The sequence below is a fragment of the Archocentrus centrarchus genome, chromosome 15 (genome assembly GCF_007364275.1).
Source record: "Archocentrus centrarchus isolate MPI-CPG fArcCen1 chromosome 15, fArcCen1, whole genome shotgun sequence".
In the NCBI taxonomy this organism is placed as follows: domain Eukaryota; kingdom Metazoa; phylum Chordata; class Actinopteri; order Cichliformes; family Cichlidae; genus Archocentrus; species Archocentrus centrarchus.
This window is the reverse complement of record NC_044360.1, coordinates 28,356,269-28,380,809: the sequence shown is the minus strand read 5'-3', so window position 1 is coordinate 28,380,809 and position 24,541 is coordinate 28,356,269. Positions and strand designations below refer to the sequence as shown.

Here is a 24,541-nt window from a genome sequence, read left to right as displayed (position 1 = left end):
CATGACAATTTAATATTGGAATAAAGCCTATTAAACAACTATCACCACATCAGTCTCCTAAAAGTGATTTATCATTGAGTAAGCCCATCATCTTGGTTTTCACTCAAATCACTGAGCATGAGATTGATTAAGCCTCCAAAAGTAATTTTGTTTGAGAACAATGCGATATCCAATAAGCCTCAAAGTACCAAACACTGTGCTATAAAGTATCCCTGCTTTTCACTGCCCCTCCTTAAACATGAGCACTCCCGGTTTGCCATCTACTCCAAACAATCAAAGGTGCTTTCATCCTGTGAAAATATAAGCTTGTTTGCCTGCAATTAGTTTGGTGTGAACCAACTCAATTAGTGTGGCTCAGTGGTTTCTCCTCTCTTTTCTTTCCGACAGATCTCTTGATCCGTGTTGTGTGCATAATTAACCATCAATGATTAGCTTCTCAACTGAAGTGGAGAACACCAGTAAGCCGGAAAGCTGCTGGACTAAATGTGCTTCGACGACCTTTAAATGGATCCATAATAGACCACTGACTCCTAATCCAGCTCTTCTTAGATAAACCTGATCTGAGATGTTCCACCGTAGTTAACTTTGCCCTTGGAAAATCAGATAGGTGGCAATAACACTAGAGAGGTGAGAGCCTGTAATGAATATCTTGATCAGTTGTTCCCTGAACAACATCTTTGAGCTTCTGGCTACAGGCATTTGTGTTGGACAGGAGCAAACACAACCGGTCTGTAGCGAAGAGAGCAGAGCATGAAAATTAAGAGGTCGATTTACAGTACCAGTCGATCTATGTTTACAGCCTCACATATGGCCATGAGCTGTGTGTAATGACCAACAGTAAAAGACTGCAGATACAAATGGAGGAAATGACCTTCCTCTGAATGGTGTCTGTGCCCAGCATTGGTTATTGGGATTATATCTCTTGGGTTGCTTGGGAACACCTTGGTGTCCCTCTGGAAAATTTAGAGTAGGGTTTGGGGACTTCTGCTTTGACTGCTGCCTCTGCGACCCAGAGTCTGATAAGCAGTAGAAAATGTATGAATGAGAGCAAAGGAGAGCAGACTGTAGGGGCGGATGGATGGGTCATCAAAACATTTACCATGAGAGTAAGTTCTGATTTCTTCCAACCACAGCCATGGTCATCTCTACCCTTAACCATGTAGTTGTTATTGCAACTATGGCATCAGGGTGGTTACCCACCCCATCATTTTGGTGCAAAACACAGAGCTGACAATGCTGGCTGACACTTTCTGCCATTGGATCATAGTGAAGGATTAGACAGCATGGGGCTGGCAGCACGCTTACTGGCCAGACAAGAATTGTCAGGGCATGTAAAGAAATGTTCATTTTAACCCAGCTTGTTACAGTGTCTGCCTACATTATCAAAATTATTCTATTTATGAAGGAAAAAAAAAAACATTTTTTAAACCTAACCAAACCTTTGCTGTTTCACCGTCCCTTGACAGTGTGGCTTCATTTTTGAACAGTGGTTTGCAGCAGGTTTAGAAGGCACAGATGAATAATGCTTTTGTGCTGATGAAGACATCGAATCAAAGTTTTACTGTTTAATGCATGTTCATTTGTTGGGCCTGACAGTTGTTTACCACCCCAGCAGGATTTATTTGATTTCATTAGATTTAAAAAATTACACTTAAGTAGGAAATGTATAATTCATCATTAAATATACAAAATTAAATATTAAATATATCACTCAATAATGTTGCAACTTTGAGGGCATAAAACCTTGTAATCTTTAACATGCATTACATGTGATACACCAATCAATGTATCATAGCTCAGATTGTTTCTCTCTAATGTCGACCAACTTCTGAATTTTGTTTAAAGTACGTGAACATCATCACTGCCAGTTAGAAAGAATTAAAATTGCAGTTTAAGATGTTAAAAGAGGTTTTTGCTTCTTAACATCCACAAGGTTGCCAGCAGGGTTTTGTTTTGGACACGTGCTAAATATGCAAATTTACATTTGAAATAAAGTCACACTTGATTATATATTTTCTGTTAAAATATTTTTCCAACCAGACACAAAAATTGATATAAAAGGTGTGGACATTAGCTGAATCCATACCCCACCCTACTCCTACCTTAGAAGGTTTGAATATTTAGTTTAATCATCAGTCTGTTGATTAGTTCACAATGATTCTCAGTTTTTTTCATTTGTACATAAATTGGATTAGTGGGTGTTACCTCCACTGAGGAGGTTGTGTTTTTGGTAGCGTTTGCGTGTGTGCGTGTCATTCTGTCATCCTGTCTGTGAACACGATAGCTCAAAAAGTTTTGAATAAATTTTGATAAATCTTTGTAGGGGTGTAGAACGAGGTGTTAACAATCCACTAAAACTGTGGATATAGAACATGCTACACATGTTTGATATCCACATAAATAAAAAATAATAAGGAATAATAATTAGATGTCAATATTAAAATGGGTTTCAACAGTGCAAATAACAAAAACCTGCACTTTGCACTTGTTTTTTCTACACAACAAACTTTTTAAAGTATGTTTAAAAAGAACAAAGAAAACAAAATAAATAATAGTAAATAAATGCAAAATATAATATTATTCCCTCAGAGAATGAGCTCCCATGGAGGACGCATGTGCTTTTTGCTTTGTATGTTTTTGCCCATGGCTCCACACAGCAGGTAATTTATGAAACTATCAAATACAATATGTATTTGATCATTTTTGTCTAAGACATCTTTAGTTTTCCTTTGAGCATTTTGGTTTTTTGCATTATTTATATATAAGTTTCCCAAAAAATAGTACCAGTCAAAAGTTGGGTGAGTGTGTCCAAACTTTTTTCTGGTACTGTACTTTGTGGTGAATGATTCCGACCAAAATTCTATTTTCATCCACTCTTTCAAATTCATCATCACTGACTTTATGCTTGATTCTCTTATTAACAAAAAATATATCACTTTTTAAATGTAATTCAGTGATAATTTATTAATATCAAACCACTTTTTAAAACTTATGTTCCCTGTCCCCTGTCCCCAGCAGTTGTTCCAGCATTATAAATGCGGGACATCAGCAAATACAGCGCATTGTGTTGATTTGGAGACACTGCGCACATCACTTATATTCAGTGTAAACAGTTTAGGGCCCAGCACTGATAACTTTGTGGAATCCCACAAGTAACTTTTAATAAATCTGATCCAACATTTTTTATTTTTACATATCGATATCCATCATCAAGGTAGCTGGGTTTGCATGAATGTGCTGCTCCTTTATTACTGTATCTGTCTCCCTTTCTCATTAATAATCTAGTGTCAAATGCTTTTTAAAGTGAACAAACATCTCCTCCAGTATATTCCTTGCCATCCATTACATTAGACAGAGTTGCTTTACTGCCACTAAAGTGGCCCTATTTTCTCCAAAGCCATACTGATATAGTCACTCAATATTTTCATATTTTTTCTATGAAAAACAAACAAGATTCTGCAATACTTCTTTTCTTTTTTGACCACCGGGAGAGCAGAGAAATCCGATTGTACAAGTGATTTCCACTTTTATTAAATGACTATTCTTCAGTGGCACAGGCAGAGGAACATCTACATATCACAGTGTAGAAGCTGGAAGCATCATTAGATTAACCTTATGGGGGCCCCTGTGGTGAACAATGATCACTGGGCCTCTGATGATGGTCACAGTGAATAGCAGATCTATTACTTCCCCAAGCATCAACCAATACTGAAACGATTAGCTGGCAAATCCGCTGACAGAATATCAATCGAGGAATCTTTTATGACACATTATGAACTGTCAAAATTCTTCTAGCAGCTTCTCAGATGTGAATATTAAAATCTTAGTTTTTTCTATTTTATTTAACATTTTATGCGCTAAACAACCAGTAAAATAAAATAGGGGATGCTGGAAATAATTGTGTGTAGCCTTACAGTGTACTTACAGGGTCAAAGGTAAACAGTATTTCCATTATGTTTATTTCTAAAATAATTTTTTCCTCTTTAACTCCCTCATAGACCTCCAGATTTACTCATGTCCCACGGGTCCACATATCAGGTCCCTCCATTTTTGTTTTCAAGAAACTCGTCTTGACAAACAGCGTGAGCAGCACAGCCTGCGCTCTCTCCCTCTCTCGCTGGGTGCCTGCGTGTCTCTGAGCTGGGTTCATTCTCAGCGGACACTGACGCGCACAACAAGGTCTCTCTCTCTCTCCCTCTCCCGAGGTTCCCTCCTCTATCCCGTTTCCCCTCCTCTGCACCTGCTCCTCCCCTCCTGCCTTATTATCCTCAGACTCAGAGCAGCGCTCCTTCCTCCTCGCCAAGTGATGCTCATCGTCGGCCCACATCACTGGTTTATCACAGTCCGCTCCAGGTAAGACTGCTCCGGCTTGTTTTTCTCCACTGGAAAACACGCACCGAAGGGCGACTCAACATGGGAGTTTAACAAGGCTTGCGTGAGCGAGAGCTGGGGAAGGGTAGGAGGACGAAGAAGCCCGCAAGTCCCATCCGAGAGAAGAGGAGGAGGACGAAGAGGAGGAGGGGGAGGCTCCGCAGAGACGGTCCCGCCGGGACGGGGGAGCGGCGGATGGTTGTGTGCTTTACATAGTTTGAAATGGACTCGGCACGCTTTTTGTTGTCTGGCTGTAGGGAATAAGATAAGTGGATTTAAAGGAAGAGGTTCTTGGAGTTGCGCTCGGCCGCTCTTTGCCTTTCTGTTTGTGATGGAGTGAGAAAGACAGTGCGCACAGTAACTTCATACTCGCCATGAAATCTGTGTTTTTCAGCCGTTTCTTCATCTTGTTGCCCTGGGTCCTTATTGTCATCATTATGATTGATATCGACAGTAAAAGGACGATCCGGGCGCCAGCAGCCGGTCGCACCGGCAGGGCGCAGCGGGCCGTCCGAACCGGCGCACCGGGGACAGGTGGCACCCAGAACCAATCTGCCCTGCCAATTATCTACGCCATCACTCCGACTTACACCCGTCCGGTGCAGAAAGCGGAGCTTACCCGACTGTCCCACGCTTTCCGCCAGGTGCCCCGCTTCCACTGGATCGTAGTGGAGGACTCGACCGCGCGCACGGAGCTGGTGGCGCGATTCCTGGCCCGGTGCGGGGTGCCGTATACCCATCTACATGTGTTCACTCCCCGGAGGTTCAAGCGCGCCGGGATGCCACGCGCCACCGAACAGAGGAACGCAGCTCTGACTTGGCTCCGGCAGCACCGGAGCAAACGGGACTCCGGTGTGGTTTTCTTCGCGGATGATGACAACACGTACAGCCTGGAGCTGTTTGAAGAGGTAATGTGTTGTTTCACTTTGCATCATGTTCACTTCTCATCGCAAAACTAGAAAACTGTGGCACTCTGAGAAAAAGCTCTTCAAACCACTGAAATCTATAATTGTGAGTAGTTTGTGTGAGAACAGCATCCACACAGTTTATGTCTTTGCTTGCTCCTGATTTCTGTCTGTGAATATAAACTTTAAAACACGATAAAACTACTGCATAGCTTTTTCACGTGCTTCATCAGCTTTTTACATAGAAATGATGTGAGCAGCTTTACCCATCTTCACTCTCAGGGTAAAAATCAGACTGTACCATGCTTCGGCCATTGTGCTGCTCTGAAAGGTCACTGGACACCCCCCACCCCCACCCCCGTGGGGTTATTACAAATGAATTCAAACATTCACACACAGAAATTCTCAGATTCTTCATGCTGACAGGATCCCACTGATACGCTCCAGACCTTCTTAAAATGGTAACACTGTACTGGTTTTAATGGATTATGCTGACTTCACCAAATGATGAAAATGAATGAGATGAAAAGGAAACAGGTAAAGAAAAGGATGGAAAGACAGAGAGAGGAGAAGGGTGGATGAGGACTGTGGTGCTGGTCCACCATGGTTGGCAGAAATTTCCCTGTAAGCAGGAATAAAAGGATTTTTTTGTGTGTGTGAGTCTGTCACACAGTGAGATTCTTGGGCTCCTGTATGAGAGTTATTTTGATTTTTTTTTATTTACATAGATATCACCATTAACTATTTCACAAAATCTTATGTGAAATCTTCTGAGGAAACATTTCCCCTAATATGAGGCACTGAAAATCAAACTGTGTTGACGAGCTGCAGACTGCAAAACACACTAAATGATATGCTATTGACCACGTTTAATGGCAAACTGATAACTCCATGTGGAACATCTGAGAGTTTGTGACTTTTTTGTATCTCCGTAGAGGTTTTAACAGCAAGGTGGTCTTTAAAGTGAAGCCTCTGTGTAGTCCTTTAACAAAGTGTGCCCTAGACCTGCAGATAATGAAGACAAAAACAACAAAACAATCCTCACAGTCTCATAAATGACAGCCTGATTGCTGCGCATCACTGATAACTGAGCACAAATATGAAATGACTTTAGTTTGTACCAATAATGCAATTTTGAAAGCAGAACATTGTAAAGTATATTAAATTCAGAATAGTAAAAATCTATATCAATACACAGAAAATTTTATGTGTTTTTCTCTATCTGAGCACATTGTAAGTAAACGTACATTTTTTTTATTCTGCAAAGGCTTTTTTCCTGTACCCATCACTACATGTACCAATGCCCATCACAATTTCCTAAAGCCGTTCATGTAGTTCTAAATTGTTTCTTTGTGTGTGTGTGTGTGTGTGTGTGTGTGTGTGCAGCAATCAGTCCAGACAGTTTACAATGCTGTAAAATATATGAAAAACAGCAAAAACTCACAGTTGAGATGCCAGAAACAGTTAATGATTTGCAATGTTGCTCAACAAATTACTTAGTAATGGTTAATAAATTATTAAAATGTTTGCAGAATAATTTCCTGTAATTTTTAGTCATTATTTATACCTTACAGGGTTTAAATAAAATAATCAAGAAGGCAGCTCGCTCTCTGGGCAGTATTTCCTTTGACAGGAATAGTGCTGTATGTTATATATATTTAATTAAGTTTTCTTTGTTCTTTTTAAACACACTTTAATTAGTTTGTAGTGCAGCAAAAACAAGTGCAAAGTGCAGACTTTTGTTATTTGTCCTGGTGAAACCAGTTTAATATACTTGACATAATATATTAGATTTTTTTATTGTTTTTTTTTTATTATTTATATGGTTTCTCTTTCTCTTGACAGTACTTTCCTTAAAGAACTAATGCATGTTGGGGTCACCTTGAAAGAAAGGCAGATGTGAAACATCAAAGTGAGATCGGTAGAGGTGTAACGGTTCACCGCCGTTAACCGAAGCCGGCTCGGATCACACAAATTTAAAAAAGAAGATTAAATAATTCGAGCTCTGTGTTTTAACCCTTTGTCTGCCATAGTGACCGCCTCACGTTTCCCTGTTTCTCCTTGTGTATAAAAACGTTTTTGTACACACCATATTGTGACATATTTTAATAATATCAACACAGGATATGTGTTAATGAAATATTTTACGGTTTTAATCCCAAGTCCCCTCTATGGAAGCTTGTTTCCTCCACTAAATAAAATTTCTGTGACTTAGCTGTTAGCTACTGTTAGCCCAGGCTGCTGAAACTGGCTTCAAGGTGGATCTAAAGCTGTGGGCGAGTCTGACACTGAGCAAATAAACTCATATATGATGTGAGAATGTAATCAAACCGTGATTTATTTATTTTTTTGGACGCTGGAGCCTAATATTGGCTGGCATAATGTTAAGCAGCTGTTGTTGAATAGCTCCTGTCAGCTGTCTGTACTGTAAATGGGAGTGTCGCAGGTCTGATCTGCTGAAAATCAGTTATTGTGCCAATATTGGATATAAGTAAGAATGGACTGATAATGAGGTGAAATGTAGATACTGATTAATTTTGTTCTCATTAATCTCATGAGAGGATTATTTTGTCAGCTTTATTTTGTGAGGAATGTTGTGTTGCATTGAGCTTTAGTAATGAAACAATAACAGACCTCTCAGGTGATCTGTAGTAGACTGATCAATTGACCATCAGTCATTTTTTAATTCAATTTTCATTTGTTTTCTAGTCACATGTGGCTTTAATGTTCATTGAAAGTGTTTTTTGTTGTTGTTGTCGTTATTGTTTGCAAGGAATAAAGAAGTTCTAAGTTTTAGTAACAAAAATCATCATCTGATCAAGAAATAAATATTTCATATATGCAAATGAACTGAAATTCATGAACCCTGGCTTCTGTACCACAGTATAGAGATCAGAGGTCGAATGTGACATGATATTTGGACGCAAACTATAATCTGATATTAGGAATTCCCATATACAGCACCATTTCCTAAATGTTTCCAATACAAACAAAGGCTGTAGAATTGTCAGCAGAGTTTCAAAAATAAGACATTTGATGAAAGTTTGACCTTATTTGACCTCGAAGAAGAGGTCATTCATCCAAAGTAAGCACAGTCTAATGTATAGTGTGCTGTAGTGTCAGTGGAAGTCCTCTTTATGAACTAAATGCTAAGTTGTTAACACGGGAATCCATTTCATCGATCACCTAATCAGCCATAATCTAGTCACACAGAACCTAATATCCAATTCCTCACATCACTTCGAAGTATAGAAATTCTGCTATAATAACAATCACATGGTGATGTTAGGAAGCACTTCCCTCTGCTGCTTCCCTGAATGCTGCACTTGGGCAAAAATCTGCACTATCCTGAACCCAGAGTACCAAAGCTTAGCCTGCTCTGAGGCACAGACTCTGTGCTGGATTTGCTGACTGGGGCACAGTGTAAAGACCGTCCATTTGATTTGTTGATAGCACACTGTCTTCTCTCTGTCCTCCTTCCTGTTTCATTTCCCAGCCCCTCTGTGCAGTTAATGGCCTGTCATAGAGCGATAATAGGCTGTCATACAGCAGTAATAACCTGCAGAAACTGTCTGCAGCTTTAGACTGATGACACACTTTGTTCAGTGGGTGGCAATTTCACATTAGGAACCCTTACATCATTTCAAGAACAAAAATGATCACACTAACATTCATGCAACTAAAACATTATTTCACTGTAACCCATAATATCCGTTGTGAGACTTTAATATCATGCTAGCCAAGCTTTTGTAAATCTAGGCTTTAAAGGGTGAGTTTGGCTTGTCTTGAGCCTTTCATTGTACAGTACAACCTTATGGCTATAAAGTAATGCCTTCATAGTGTGACTACACAAAACAGCACTCCCCTGTACACTGCAGTTCTCTATGCTAATACTAAAACTTGATTGTCATCAGTAGTTCATTTTTCACATCTGCTACATAGAGATGTATACAAAATGGACAGCTTACAGTACTGCAGATTATTCCAATTGCTGGACAGTGAGGATGTATCTCCTACTATCTTCTATTCTGCTGTTATACACGACAGATAGAATGAAATAGTTCAGACATTTACCTTTTACTGTAACCATTTTGGTCCTCAAAAAGTCAAACATAGTTACCTTGAGGTGTAATAATTAGCCCTAGAAATGCACTTCTGAGTGTGTATGGCTGCATTTTTCATGCTGTTGGTCAAATATTATTAAGAAATTCACAATCATTGGGACATTACTTTATAAAGCTCTAATTTGTCAGAGCTTTCTGGGAGACAAACTATGAATGGGGGCATGTCTGGAATAAACTGATATTAGGCCTGGTCGATAGCCTATAGGGTTGGTTGATTTATTAGCCAAGCTACTTATCAGTAAAGGCTGAGTGATTACAGTGAGCAATTACTTTTCACTATAGATAAGTCATGTGAGTAATGTACTGTATTTACATTCACTGGAGACAATCCAAACTTAGTGCATTTTCTAATGAACAAAAGCAGACTGAAACTGACGAAGAAAGTACAATGAGTACAAAAGTACTGTACGTATTGCTGCTATCATGCCTTTCTTTAATTATTAAAAATTTACATCTTATGCTAAAAAGTGCATTTCAAAAATAAATAAGGATTTTCACTGTATGACTCTTCTTATTAACTCACCCTCTTGTGTGCCAGCTCAGCAGAGTAGATGTGTACATTTCCAATTCTTTCAAGCTGGAGTAAGCTACAATTATGTAACTGATCATTTATATAATGTATAGTTAGAGATGAGTACATACTGATGGCCTTTGAGTGGATAAATCCATGCTGAGTGTAATAACTTCATTGAATTTAACCTCTTTAACATCCATCAGGTCACCGGCAGCTCATTTAGGGCTGGATTTGGTTTTCTTGAATGTCCACCCTCCTTATAGAATTTTAGCCTGTTTGGAACTCTTACACTGGCAAGATTTGGACAGAAAAACTGTAAAGGAAAACTGTGTGGGACTCTATTTCAGATGTAACATCTTGTAGCTGAAAACTTGACTCCTTTGCATGAGGCTGAAACAAAACCCCTAAACTCCAACCCTAATCCTAGGTTTCAGGGAAGGTAAAACGGACAAAAAAAATGGCATCACTGATGATGGCTTGGATCTCAGATGGTTTAAGAGGCAAAAAGTAAGGCATTTCTGACCTGCAGTTGTTCAATTAACAAATGACAAACTCCTGCTGGGGCAAAATCAGCCTCATTCTGGGTGCTGATTACATGAGCATAAGTGCCCGGGCTGTTTTGCTCAAAAAGCACGTTACAAACTACTGCAGAGTAATGAGCAAAATGTGTTACACCCCCCCACCCCCCTATGAAAAATACATTGGTATGAAGCAAATGTTTAACAGGCCTCCCAGTGTTTCCCTTCTCTCCGGCATCAGAGTCAGAGTGACAAGTCAGGTGGAAAAGCATACCATTAAGTCAAGAGCTAAAGGGTGTATTCTTCATTTCCGCACATTAGTCAGGTCTCAGTTTGGCACGGTTTATTATGCACATGACACATTCCAGCTCAGTCGCCTCCCAGCAGTCAATAGACTGGCAGAAAATGCAAGACTCCTCATTTAATGCCTCCCATACAATTATGCCTTGATTGGCCCTTAACACACTGTTTCCTGTTGGCTTCTTGAGGTGATTTTGTATTTTTGCCCTTAGAAGTCAGTGTGCTGCCACCATGGGAACATCCTCATTTTAGGCCATATTTCTTTAGTTCAATCACACAAGTTTTAATCTTTAAAAGCATCAGAACTTCCAGGTACTTATTCAATAACATGTGAGGACAGACAAGCTTGTTAAATTGCACTTATATTCATCTAATTATATACTTAATTTATCCCCAGTGTGATGGATTTGTTATAGGGTTAGAAAATCTGAAAGCCACAGTAAATGAGGATTCATTGATGGTTTGGGGGTTATTTTAGGTAACTCGTATTTGCCATTACACAATGGAAGGATTTCTCTGGTTGAGGGGAGATCAAGAGGGGCTGAGGGGATTTTAATTTGGCTGTCCATTAAGGAGAAGTAGCACTGTACTGCACTCTCCAAATTGATATGTGAAATCTGGGATTGCACTGACTTTGTTAAAAGGATGTCCCATCATAGAATCAGTCGGGTTTTAAGTCCCAGGCTATTCTTTGTAAATTTCCACTTGACTCATAAATTAATCAGTTTAATATTAAATGGTTACACTGTGATAAGCTTTGTGCATTTTGTAGGCTTTATCTAGAGATTTGGAAATAAAACTGGCAGAAGTTCAGGCCAGAAATCAAGATAATATGACCTAACCTTGCTGATGATGTAACCCTAACCCTATGTTTTAGTGGACAACAGAAGGAACTTTTGTAATAGAGGGGTTTAGGTTTACCAAGCCGGTATTATCCTTTAAAAGCACATATGAAATCTCTTATTGTTAATATGTTGATTGTTAATTTAAGCATACTTACCCATAAGTCCACTATTTTAAGAACTCCATCTTTTTTGGGTGAGTTTCCTGGCGCACAGACTCAGTCAGCCTTAGCTGCATAACAAGCAATCAGGAAAATTAAGCTGTGCCATTTATTTTTTTTTCCCCCACTCTCCATTCCTGAAAAGCTGACTCTGGGGATGGAGGATTTTTCAGCTGACGGCAGCATGGCAGAGCTGTTTGATTCAGCTGCAGCAACCTGTCAACCAAGCAAGACTTTCGTCAGACCTGTTTTGAATAATTGAACTCCCTCGGCCCTGAGAGCCCCATAGCATTCACGGCAACTATTTTAGGGAGCAGCTACTGTAGCAAATGCTCTCTGCTGAAGTGTGACTCAGGAACACCTTTCTCGGATGGTTCCACACTTGGGTTTAGTGCACATTTAGTAGTTCTGAGAGCTCCAAGAAATGTGGATGGAAGTTCTTTTGAGTTTTGAATCAGATGGCTCAGCCTCTACGTAAATGCCATTCATTTATTTGATAATTCCTCTTGTTTTAAATGTTCATTATACTTTGACACGGTGTTTTTTTTCCCCCTCTCATGTCTCATATGTTTTTACATCCCACTTAGCAGTTAGTTGGTCAGCAGCGCTTGCTGTTTTCACTGGAAGCACTCCAAAGACACACATATAAACATTCAATATATATGATCGTACAGCAGACTCCAGCCTGAGAGCAGCGGGCTGATGAGGAGGCAGCACAAAAAGAAACTGGTGGGATTAAAGGAACCAGAGGGAAATGGGAAATTCAATTTCCTCTAACCCATATGAGCAATTATCATAATTACATAGTGTAGTGGGAGAAGCGAGGGGTGGTGGGGTTGTAATGTCAGGGAAGTGAAGCAGAAAGGAGACAAACCCTGCAGAGAGAAATTGTCCGTGGTAGGGCTGGTGAGAGGATAAGGAGGGTGGGTGTGGGGGGCTGGAAAAGCTGAAGGCTTTTAAGGGCCAATGTAAATGTAAAAAAGGTGTTATGCAGCAGCTCTCTGCTTATTTCCACTGACTTTTTTTCCCCTGAATTGTCAGTTTAACGAAACACCCTCCCCGTACTCCCTCATCAAATCTCCTGCATTCCCTCGTTCACCACTGTGTGTAACAGTGACTGGGAAACATTCACTCCGAACAGAAGCTGTTTTATTTGTCAAAAAATGTTTTCTATGCTTTCATAGTTTCATTATAGATTAATATATCTACTGGTAAGGCTCTATAATGTCTTAGAAATATGGAAAATGAACTTTGGTTAGCAGAGACTGATGTGATGGTTTTTAGGACTTGTATCTGGGGATGGTGGTAACAGTGGGATGTTTGATGATGCCATTGTTGCAGCCCTGGAGGTCTGTGGTGAATTTTATCTGCTAATTCAACATATTGATCACTGGCTCCTATCCTTCCCTCAGGTTGTGTGGAAGGAGCTTTGAAGGACATAGTCCAACTTTTTGGAAAGTAAGCTGATTTGCATTCTTTCAGAAAAACATCAATCTGATTTAAACTTAGCACAAAAAGTAAGGACATTCGGGTTTGGTCGATTATTTCTTTGTTGTAACAACGCTTCTTGGAAATAAATGTTGTACTGTTGGAAAGCCTCTTTATTTCTCCTTAAATGGTGCCCCCATTTGTAAGGAAAATGCATTTGTGTATTGAGCCGCAGAGTCGGATACGAATGTAAATATTAAGTTGTGTTGTGCATGTTGTCACTTTGGATAAAGCTTCATTTCTGCCTCTGACTCTGTAGCCTACTGGTGCATTTACACCACACACGAAGGGGAGTTTTTGAGCTGTGTGAAAGTCCTTGCCGTGAGGTCGATTCACACTGGGCAGTGCAAATAGAGGCCAATTTGCATTCATGCAATTTCAAATATTTCCATTTAGGGGGAAAATGTCTGTTATATTGTGTATTCTCTCCTGATGCAACCGACAACCAGCACTGGAGGACAACCTTATTGATACCACTTGAGGGCAACTGGAGCTGTGTGGTTCAACTTTGATTTCATATAGATTATTTTCCTCCCACAGTCCAAAGACATGCAAGCGCTTATTGGGGTTAATTTAATTGGTGATCCTAAATTGCCCATAGGTGTGAATATGAGTGTGAATGGTTGCCTGTCTGTCTGTGTTGGCCCTGCGTCAGGCTGGTGACCTGTACAGGGTGTACCCTGCCTCTTGCCCTCTGACAGCTGGGATAGGCTCCAGCCCCCCGTGACCCTGAACAGGATAAGCAGAAGAGAATGGATGGATGGGTAAATGTATCAAATCTAATCAGGCACCAGCACCACCTCTGGGGTTAACAACGCAAAGTCATGACGTGCCAAAAAGGTGATTACCAAAAACAAGTCAATCCTCACAAACTTCCGTGTTCAAATATCCACCTTCACCTTTTTTTTTAACTCGCCCATTTCAATTTTGTTAAGGCTTAAAGTTAGGCAAGTGGACACTTTGATTTAAATGTGTGTCAGCAAGGGCGTCTGTAGCCAGCAGCTGTCTGCTGATTCGAGCCACTGGAGTGGACTGTTTGACCATGTTTGTGCCATTGGTGCATTTGGGAGCATGTTAATGGAATATGATGAATAAAATCTCCTTCTGTGTGATGCTGCCCATCCAGAAAGTTTGTGCTGCAGTTTTGCTGAGTGAAATTCTGTTATCTGTAACTTAGCATTAATTAGCTGGTGTCTGTGACAGTGCACCACACCCATACAATCTACAGACACAGGCAGCTAAGCATGCGTGTGTTAGCTGACTTAGAACTCAAACTTCTCTTCCAAATGTGGTCATATCTGGCTCCAAAAAAAAAACAACATGCTAATGTTGAAACCTCAAAATGCACAGAAATTGGCTACACCCATCTTTTATATGCAGTCTAGGTTAACAATTCGAGAATGTGATTTGCGTGGCACTGCGAAAAACACCGAAATTGGTGCAAACAACTTGCAAGACTTTCTTTAAAAATAAAGAATAAAAATAAAGCCAAATATTTAGCTAGTAAACTATCCAGAATAAGAAGTGTTTAAAACAAGAACAAGAATAAAAAATTCAAATGTTTTTCAACTGTTTAACATAAACCCAATACAGCAAAAACATGATGGGGAATTTTCTGCATTGCTGTTCTAGATCTTTATTATATAAATTTCAAATTTATGCCTTAAATAAAAGGGTTATTTTTCATCTGTTAATCCACATGATTAAATATTCATCTTTTGCGGCATATCTAGGTCCAGGTTGTGTTTATTCATTAATTAATGATTCTGAGGGCAATTACTGTTCATCAGTACTTCCAAGAAGTACTGATGAAAATAAGGTATAAATGTTAATAAATTCATGAATTTAATGGATGAATCTAACTCATGTACTTGGTTTAAAAAAAACAAAACAGTTCCTGATAACTTATCCCTACTTTTCAATCAGATCTTTAGTTGGTATTCGTTAGGACTGTATCACGGTACAGGATATTGTGGATGTTTGTATTGCAACGTAGGGTCTTAATTTTAGAATTGCTACACCCCCAATAAACAAATATTACATGTCATTCTTTGTGGTATTCAAAGCCTGCAGTTTTCCAGTGAACAGTGCAGAAACCCTGCAACACAGACACAATAGTACCTCACTTAGCACTGCATTAACAAGACTTCAGGAAGCTGCACACAAATCCAAAGTAGTTCCACTTCACTGCTCTTAAAGCTGCAAATTGTCTGGGTTTTTTTGCTTTGTTGGGGGGGTTGTTTTGTTTTTTACATATATTTCCACTACAAATGTAAATATTAAGTTGTATGGTGCATGTTGTCATTTTGGATAAAGCTTATTTTTTGCCTCTGATTCTGTAGCGTAATGGTGCATTTACACCACACACAAAGGGGAGTTTTTGAGCTCTGTGAAAGTCTATGCCATGATAATAAGGAAAATCTTAAAGGTACAGTAATTTTTTTTAGGGTATTTAATAGAAAAATAAATGTTGTACTCATAAATATACATTGATAAGTGTGTAATTACATTGATTAGTGTGTGGGCGCCCGGGTGGCTTAGTGGTGAAGCCAGCGACCACATACATATGCTGCGCTGCAGTGCGGGCAGCGCGGGCTTGAGCCCCGGCCTATCGCCAATTTGCCCGCGTGTCTTTCCCTGTATCTTTGCCCCATTTCCTGTCTCCCTCCACTGCTCATAAAAGCCGCTGTGGCCAAAAATGCAAAAAAAAAAAAAAGAAATGCATAAGAGTTGGAGTTGTGGAAGATGCCATATTGAACTACCATTTTGAATATAATGGTTGAGGTCAGGTCTACTGGCAGGCCATTCCATCCTCGCCACTCCCAAATTCTGCAGGTAGTCTCTGATAAACCTGCTCTGTGGGGGCTAGTGTTGTCATTTTGGAGGATAAGGAAATGGGATTGCCAGTGGTTGCAGGATCTCATCTCAATATTGAGGTGACCTCCAGTGATGACAAGGCTGATTGTCAGCACTTGGGTACCAGAAGCTCAAAACAAAAGTCAATAGCACTTCAGTAAGGAGAGATCCTTTGGAAGAGTTGAACATGATTTATTGAGATAGAGAAATTAGTTAATCTATTTGGCGATTAGACTCCGATAACCCATCCTGACAGAATGGAATCACAGCGGTGATAGACTCCCCCCCCAGGAGTCTAGACGCTGGTGGTGCTGAAGATGAAGATGGAGGCTTGGATGGAGCTCTGACTAACTTGGGTGAGGTGGAGACGGGGAGGAGGTGGGTTGCACGAATGAGACCCTGCAAGCGAGAATGATGGAGATTTAAAGCACACTGAGATTTAAAGCACACAGAGTGGAGGCTGACTGGCTCAAAGAAGGCAGGCAAGAAGATGATTGGACTACTGTGATGATGTTTGAAACAGGTAGTGATGTAAAAAACAGAGGAGCAGCCAAACACCTGGGAAACCAAGCAGATCAGTGATCACAGATCTTTCTTACTGAACTTACTCATAAGAAGCATTGTTACAACAAAAAAAATAACTGACCAAACACAAATTTCCTCACCTTTTGTCCCAAATTTATGTAAAATAAAACCACTGGATTTACCATGAATGTTTTCCTTGCACTCAAATTTATGTTGTGTATAAATATCCACTTACATCGATGTATTTGCTGTATACACCAGGGCAGCTAGATTCCCGTGTTGGTAATGAACACTGTGACTGTATATGCAGAGGTGTGAACATTCTCCCTCACACTCTCGATATGCACGTACCTTCATCTCATCATCTTTTCCACATAAACCCATAAAGCACTGAACCTGCACACATATCATGCACCATTGCATCAGTTTCGTAGCCCATACTCAGCCTCTCTAATTTGAGTCATTCGTTTTCTCCCACCTCATTTCTCCCCCTCCCTTTTCTCTGATTGCATCTGCCGTGCATATTAATAACACGCAGATAAAAATACGCTTGATTAAAATCACAGCCGACCCAACCACCCCATCACTCGTCGCTGTGCGTAAACAACACAATGACGGCTTGCTCCCTCTGGGGCAGGAGGCAGGAAACGAGAATATCCATAATGGATTTCATATACTTCATCATCCAGAGACTCTTTGTGTGTACACACAATTCACTTCTCACCTATTTGTTTGCAGCAAGGGGAGTCAGAGTTGATTACCCAACCGAGCTCTGGTGCTCCCAGACAGAGTGTCCTGGCTGCAAGTCAAATGAAATGTGATTCTTCTCAGCACTGGATGTTTTACCCCCAGCTTTTCTTTTGTTTACTTGTAAATAGCATGCGTTTACTGGCTGAGCTCCCGCTACTGTAATTTGTCAGGACTTACAGGTTGTCGAGGACTCTGCTGCATCTGAAATTATTTTTCATGTGATGAATTATTTGTTATCCCAGCACGGTGTCTGCCCTCTGGTGAAGATATTCATATTGATACTGAGACGGGCGCTTTCTTAACGCATGACAGTGTCCGCCTGTGGGCCCCACTATACAGCCTAAACCGATGCAGAATGTAGAACAAAGGCCTTTACAGATTTATCAGTGACGCAAAGCGAGTGTAGAGTCAGAGTTTGTCATCAAATATTATCAGAAGGAGGGGATGAAATGACATTTTTCCTTCACTTTTACACCCGTATCTATATATTCTTTTTTTACATATAGATTTTTTTTTACCATTTCCCTCTCCATGAAATTATTAGATTGCAGAACTGTAGGCTTGAACCAAAAGTCTGGTGACAGCAGACTCAATAATAATATCAGTGTGATTCATCGCTGCACCCACTTGATGCTTTCCATGTGGGGCTAAGATCCACTATTTCATCTAGAAAGGTAAACGCAGTGGTAGTGTATCCTACGGGTTTTCATGCAGATGATCAGGAGTCTTATCACTTTGTTTCTGTTTAGAGTAAATACAGTCAGCTAAGCGTGAACGTACACCCACAAAGGCAACTGTAATATCCTGAAAGTGTGTGTCAGGAAACTTGAGGTATTCCAGCAGTGACTGCTCTCCACAACCAACTGAGGAGGAAACCTTTTACTGCGTGACCTGTGGGTCATTTAGCTTGGAGCAATATTTCTCAAGAATTAACCAATCCTAGAGAGGTCACCAGTGACCTCTCTAGGATTGCGAGTAGGACATGAGTCAGGTTAACCATTTGAGGTCTAAGTAATCATCAACCCAACCCTCACCTCAACACTATGCAATCAGTATATGTCAGTTTTTTAAATTAAATTAAAGTCTTGGCAATCAAGCAACAAAAAACAGAATCATTCTTACTGACATACGTCAAAAACTGTTTATATATAAAAAAATAAATTTTGACTTTCTCCAATAGAGTTAGAGATACTGCCTTTGATGACTTAGACCTCAGATGGTTAATATCTACCTTTTTTGTTTTACATAGAATTTTCATCTAGTTGGAAAAGCCAAATGAAAAAAACTTTAAGAAAAACTGTAATGCTGAAAATGTATGAGCCTTAAATTCAAAGGTACCTGCTGCACATATACTGATGTGATGCCCTAAAAGCAAGAATGCATCTAATCTTAGGAGAATGTTGCCTGCACTTTTTTCTTTTAGCTCAGCTTAACATTTCTTAAAATCATCATGGAAATTTTAGGCAGCTCATGCATATGTGTTGTTTCAGCAGGGAAGATGTCAAATGGGAAAAGTTGCTCAGCAATGGAAAAAACATTTGAGAGGATTACAGATTGCCTGAAAGCTGAACTACATTATATTCCATTTTATGCTCCAATACATAAATAAAGACAATTCCATCATAGGGTGGTGTTGAAAAGGCACCAAATGATGCATAAAATTTATTTTGAAAAGGAGAATCACTCACAACACCACACTTCAGGCACAGAATATGTGTTGCTTTAACCCCTGATTCTTTTGTGAAGATGTGTTCCACCTCTAGACTATACAGTATAAAAATGATCATCTCCATATAATAGTTTGTAAGGTAGTGCTATATATACACTATTAAGTAAGAAAATATATTTAGACATACTTTGTTTAACAAGAAAAATCTAATTAATTTTTTTAAAGAATGAGCTCCCTTTCTCTTCTTTGTCTGTCCTCACCTGTTGGCAGGAACTTTTTTCCAGCCAGTTCTCATTTCCAGCAGTCAAATCTGCTATTTGGTCAGAGTCACTGCCTCTCAGGGATACACACAAGCTGCCCTTTAGGTTCTTTTGAACTTTGTCCTGCTTAAGAAAGGCGTCTTTAAATATGCTACAGAAACAAACCAACAAAGCATTAAAAATAAAAATGATGTCAGGTTGAGAGCTGTGACAAAATTTGTTACCTTATTCCTGCTTGTTATTTTCAAGTCGGGCCAAAGCGACCCTCATGTCACTAAGAAATGGGCAGTCAGCCACTGTTGTTAACTTTGTTACTGGCTCCTGGGTGGCAGCAGCCGCCCCTCAACATAATTTGTAAATGTGAGCGTTCCTGCTGGTCAGTGAGCTGACCATGGTGCTGAAATACAAACTTTTTGATTCCTCTGTGAATATCCCATTTCACCTCAGCTCAGAGATCCAGAAAATGCGCCATTGTCATATTAGTCACATAGGTTTAAATTTGTGAGTGGGAACTGTTCAAAGGGGAGACCATTCCTGCTAAATAAATGAGGTAGTTGTGGTTGAATAGATTTGAAATGGAGCCTCCGCTAAGGCTTGTGCAGAGCTGTTGAGCAAGTAAAGTAGGGACAATGTGCTGCTGCGTTCCCTCTGTAATGTTCAAAAACTTGTTTTGATAGGTTTTAGGAAAAGCGTGGATGTTTTTCACTGTATATTGTTTCAAGTTGAGACAGAAACAATAATACAGGGCAGGGATTTGACTCCATCTGAGGGCACAGTTGTCCCACAAACCAACACTCTAAATGTCCAGACTGAACAAGTGTTAGGACAGTCACAATATCAGATTTTCACTGTGCCAAATAATTTTAAAATAGTAATTGTGAAAATATTATTGGATGTCTAATATACAAATTGCAAAATCTGTACAATAAGAATAATTACATCTTTTTTTAGGATGTCAGATGTCTTATTTTAAATAATTTAATAGTTAAATATCATAGTTATCTTTATTGCTAGTAGGCAAAGGATGAGACGTGTCTGCTATGTTAGTCTAGGATGAAAGTATCCAAATTAAAAATGCTAAAACTTTGGGACTACGTTTATCTAATCTAAGCTCACAACAATGAGATTCCACTCTCTCAACAGAGAAAGAAATACAGAGTGAATCCAAACCTTCAAATAAATATATTCAAACATCAAGCAACAGTCTCAAAAACTTAACACACATTCATGAACCTACAACAATACAAACAGGCTACATGTTTTTGACTGAACTGCTTTGTGGCACTTATTTTTCAGCATTTCACTTGTTTTTATTGTCTTTATCTCTCCGCCACCTTTCCTTCAATTGTCCATTGCCTGCTATTATGTATAGAGACGCAGAGAGACGATGCATGCCTTGCTGAGAGAGTGAGAGAGGGACACACTGCATGTGTGCATCTATGTGTATCTGTGTCATAGTGGCCACACCCCCAACTCTGGCAATCAGATGGATAAATTATAAAATGAGTTTTTATGAAGGGGGAAACAGATCTATAGAGCCCAAAATCCAGGCTGTACATGCTTTTTAACCCTAGAACACTAACATCGGGTGACAGCTAGACTTACTCACCTTGTTCATCACTGGAAGGAACCTCTACAGTGTGCTTGGATTAGTACAACAACTTGAGTGGCTAATACAACCTTTGGATGTGTCACTCTTCAGTGGCAGGGGCCAAAGAGTGTTCAAATGTAATGCAAAAGGATTTTGACAAAGCACAAACGTGTGTTGAGTCAATATTGAGATTGGGCACATTTTGTCATAACAGAAATCTTGAAGAGACAGCAGAGCATATAATTCATGCTGACTGGTCCTTGGAGGCACTTTTTTATTTCTGAAGTTGTGATGTTTATCTTTATTTTTGTTTATGTTGTGTGCTGTCTTTTGTGATGTATGTACATGGTTATGTACAAATATTTAATGTCTTGTCCTTGGAGAGACCCTTCACTTCACTCAATGTGAATGCTCAGTTTATCAGGATCTCCTATTACTTACAATCTGTTCACATGAAACTGCATTGTGATCTCCAGAAAGGAAATTATTTGTCATGTGCCAGAAAGGGATCTTCTTAGTCTGCTTTCTCTAAATTCAAGGTCATGTTTGTAAATGAGAACTGGTTCTCAAACATTTTACCTGGTAAAATAAAGGTTAAAACAAAAACAAAAAACAGTATGACTTCTTCATAGATACAAGAGAGCAGAGTGGATGTGTGGACACAGAGGCTTTGTTGAGTTTCTGCCCCCTCCCCAAACAAAGATGTTTTGACTGCAGGTTTGCAGTTTTCATCTAGAAAAAAAATATATATATATATTTTGTGTCCACAAGCTCCATTGTGTGCTCCTGTAGCAACCTTTATTGTTTTTCTTTCCCCAGTTCAGTCCCTGTGGGGAACGTGTAGAGCTTGTTCGTGATTTTAAACCTGATCATAAGGGTGAGGTCTGCGGTTTCTGGCTTTCTGAGAGAGTTGTTTGTGTTCTCTGGTACTGACAGGATAACCCACTCTCTGAGTGACAGTACAAGACTAAAACCAGGCTTTGTAATTCTTCTATTTGTTATCATTCTTTGTACAACATCATCATTTTGTTGCTGTCTGCTGTAATGAATACACTTTATTGATTTCATGAAGCTAAATGCCAGAGCGTGTGCGTGCTTTCCTTCCTAGTGTAAGAACTATTTGCACATTGCTTTAAAAAGATGGATTTTTACTCACCTTCCAGTGGAAAAAACACATTAAAAAGCATGCACAGTCACGTATACACATTTCCTAAAATAGAAGCCCTTCTGCGCAGAGGATTACATTTAGTGTTATATAGATATTTTTCTTTGAGTCCATGCTCTCAAAGGATTGCTGCACTGTTGGTGAGGCTTTTAGCTGTTCAATAAAATAGGACTTCAACACAACAATTTTCCCAGATAAATGTACAATATCTCCTGACAATAAGAGCTCAAAATAGGAATAAAGTGCTTCTGTTAGTATTAAAAATTAAGAGATGACAGTAAACTGTTTAATAAAAGATAGAATGAGCTTTCTCCAGTTTAGTCCTAAACTGGCAGTAAGCTTGATGCATTGAGGCAATAAAGGACTGCACAGCTGCAGTTAGAGCTGCCAAGTAAGGCACCTCTTTGACTTGGAAATGCCTACATGACAAGCTATGTATGAAGTCTAATAGTTGTTCATCATTAATGTCAGAATATGTGGTCAGATGTGTTGAGAACATACTGGACCATCCTGTATCGATCTTTGGGTAATACTTTTTCTGGCACCAAACCTTTGCTGCTTTGGTTTTGTTGTTGTTGTTGTTGTTGTTGTTGTTGTTGTTGTTGCTGTTGTTCATTGTGCTGCAGTGCTGGGTGTCTTCATGTTTTAATACTCTATATCAGGGTCCAAAAAAATATTCGCTAGAGAAATTTAGAGTTTGGTATGGAGATCCATTTTTTTCCAATCTCAGTTTGTTTTGGTAGGAAAATCCAAGTAACCACCGCAGTACTGACTGCAAATAATATTACTAACCTGGTGTTTTGTCATAACAGACACATAGTTACATCCAATTTTGTGTGTTTTTCCATCCATATGGTAGCATTTTTCTTTGCCAATCTGGCACTGCTTTAGGTGCTTTAGTTTATTTACTGACTGACCCTCAACAAGGTCCAGCCCGTTTTCATCCCTGAAGCGTCAATTAGTGTCGTCAAACCTGCTGGTGTGGCTCATTTACACACAAGGTGCCCTTTAACATCTGTTCTCTGACAGACTGGTTTATAGCATTAGTGAGAGGGATCTGTCACTTCTGGCTTTCCATTTGTCTACGAGCAGAGCTGCTGTTCTCAAAAAGCACTTGTCAAGAAACTATATCATCATAAACCACAATATCATCATAAACTTACCAAGTAGTTTTCACTGCCTGAATCTAACAAGGATGTTTCCACACCTAAACCAAGCTGAGCACTGATTTAAATGATAAGAATGTTAAAAAATAAAAACAGCAAATGCACAAAAGTTGTTATGTCCCAGTCTAGGGGTAAGGGGCGCAACACGATGTTTGACTTTTGATTTCAGTCAGGATTGGTTCCATCCAGTCCTCTGCCTGCAGAGAACTCCCAGCCCCTTAAAGAGAACACAGACACAGAAACAACAGACATGCGGCCAGGGCCGTAACAAAAGCAAAATATAACAGTACATGAACCAGGGTCTTCCAATTTGCTGAGTGTTGCAGCCTCCTTTCCCTGCAGGTAAATGTCCACAGGTCTGTGCAGAATGTGGCTATGCATTACATTATATGCATTTATCTAACTAATATTTCCGGTGCTAGCTAGTGTGAGCAACGTTTAATCATCTCGTAGACAGGAACAAACAGGAGGGAACAGTTTAGTTAGATACTGAAAACCATCTTCAGCAAGTCCTTGATTTACTGTACATGTGAAGAGGTGCTGAAATCATGGAGATGACATCCAAACTTGGTAAGTTGGGATGATTCATTGGACAGGAGGTGATTTTAATTTTTTTTTTTTTCATTTTTTATCTTTCTCCATTTTATTTTCCAGCTTCATGCAAATCAAGTTGCATGATTTATACAAGACACTCTGACTTGTGTGGCACACCAGGACCACTTCTCATAATTGTTTGACCTATCCTGATGATCAAGTTCTTAAATCACTGGAATTTGCATCTTACATGATATACAATATTAAATTTACATTCATAGGAGTGATAGTATTTTGTACTGTGTGGCTGAGCCCATTAAATTACACACAATAAATTAAAAGTGGCCTTTAGTGCCATGCATTAAATTGTTGCTTAACGCTGTTCTAAAAATCCAGCAACACAGATTATAGTAATTTGCATATTTGCACTGTGAAAGGGTCACAGAATAAAAACATGTTTGCTTTTGAATTTGCTGTTAGAATTCAGCTTTTCTTTGAGATGCGAAAAGAGTTTTTTTTTTTTTTTTTTACCCTCAGTTGTGAATTGTTTGGAGGTCACTGCTGACATGCTGCTGCCTCACTTTCCTTTCATTCAGCTCTTTGCTTCATTACCGGAGATGTAAGACACCATTTGTATCTATCTAAAAAGGCCTTGTGTCTTTTACTGGAACTTTGGTGTACAATGAACTTAAAAATGGGCAGAACTCATTGATGCTGCCAGACCCGCTTTAGAAAAGACTGCTTTCAATTCAGTTCATTTTAATTTCAGCTCAGTTGTATTTATATAGCACCAATTCACAAC

At 39.5% G+C, this 24,541-nt stretch overlaps 1 protein-coding gene across 1 annotated transcript in view; it reads left to right on the top strand.

Moving 5' to 3' along the window:
* The first annotated feature begins 4,262 nt into the window (after positions 1 to 4,262).
* Positions 4,263 to 24,541, top strand: part of b3gat2 (beta-1,3-glucuronyltransferase 2 (glucuronosyltransferase S)) — a 60,190-nt gene continuing 39,911 nt past the window's right edge. The window contains exon 1 of the mRNA XM_030747732.1: positions 4,263 to 5,279. Within this exon, the coding sequence (XP_030603592.1) occupies positions 4,746 to 5,279 (534 nt within the window). The 5' untranslated portion in view covers positions 4,263 to 4,745. The remainder of the gene's footprint in view (positions 5,280 to 24,541) is intronic.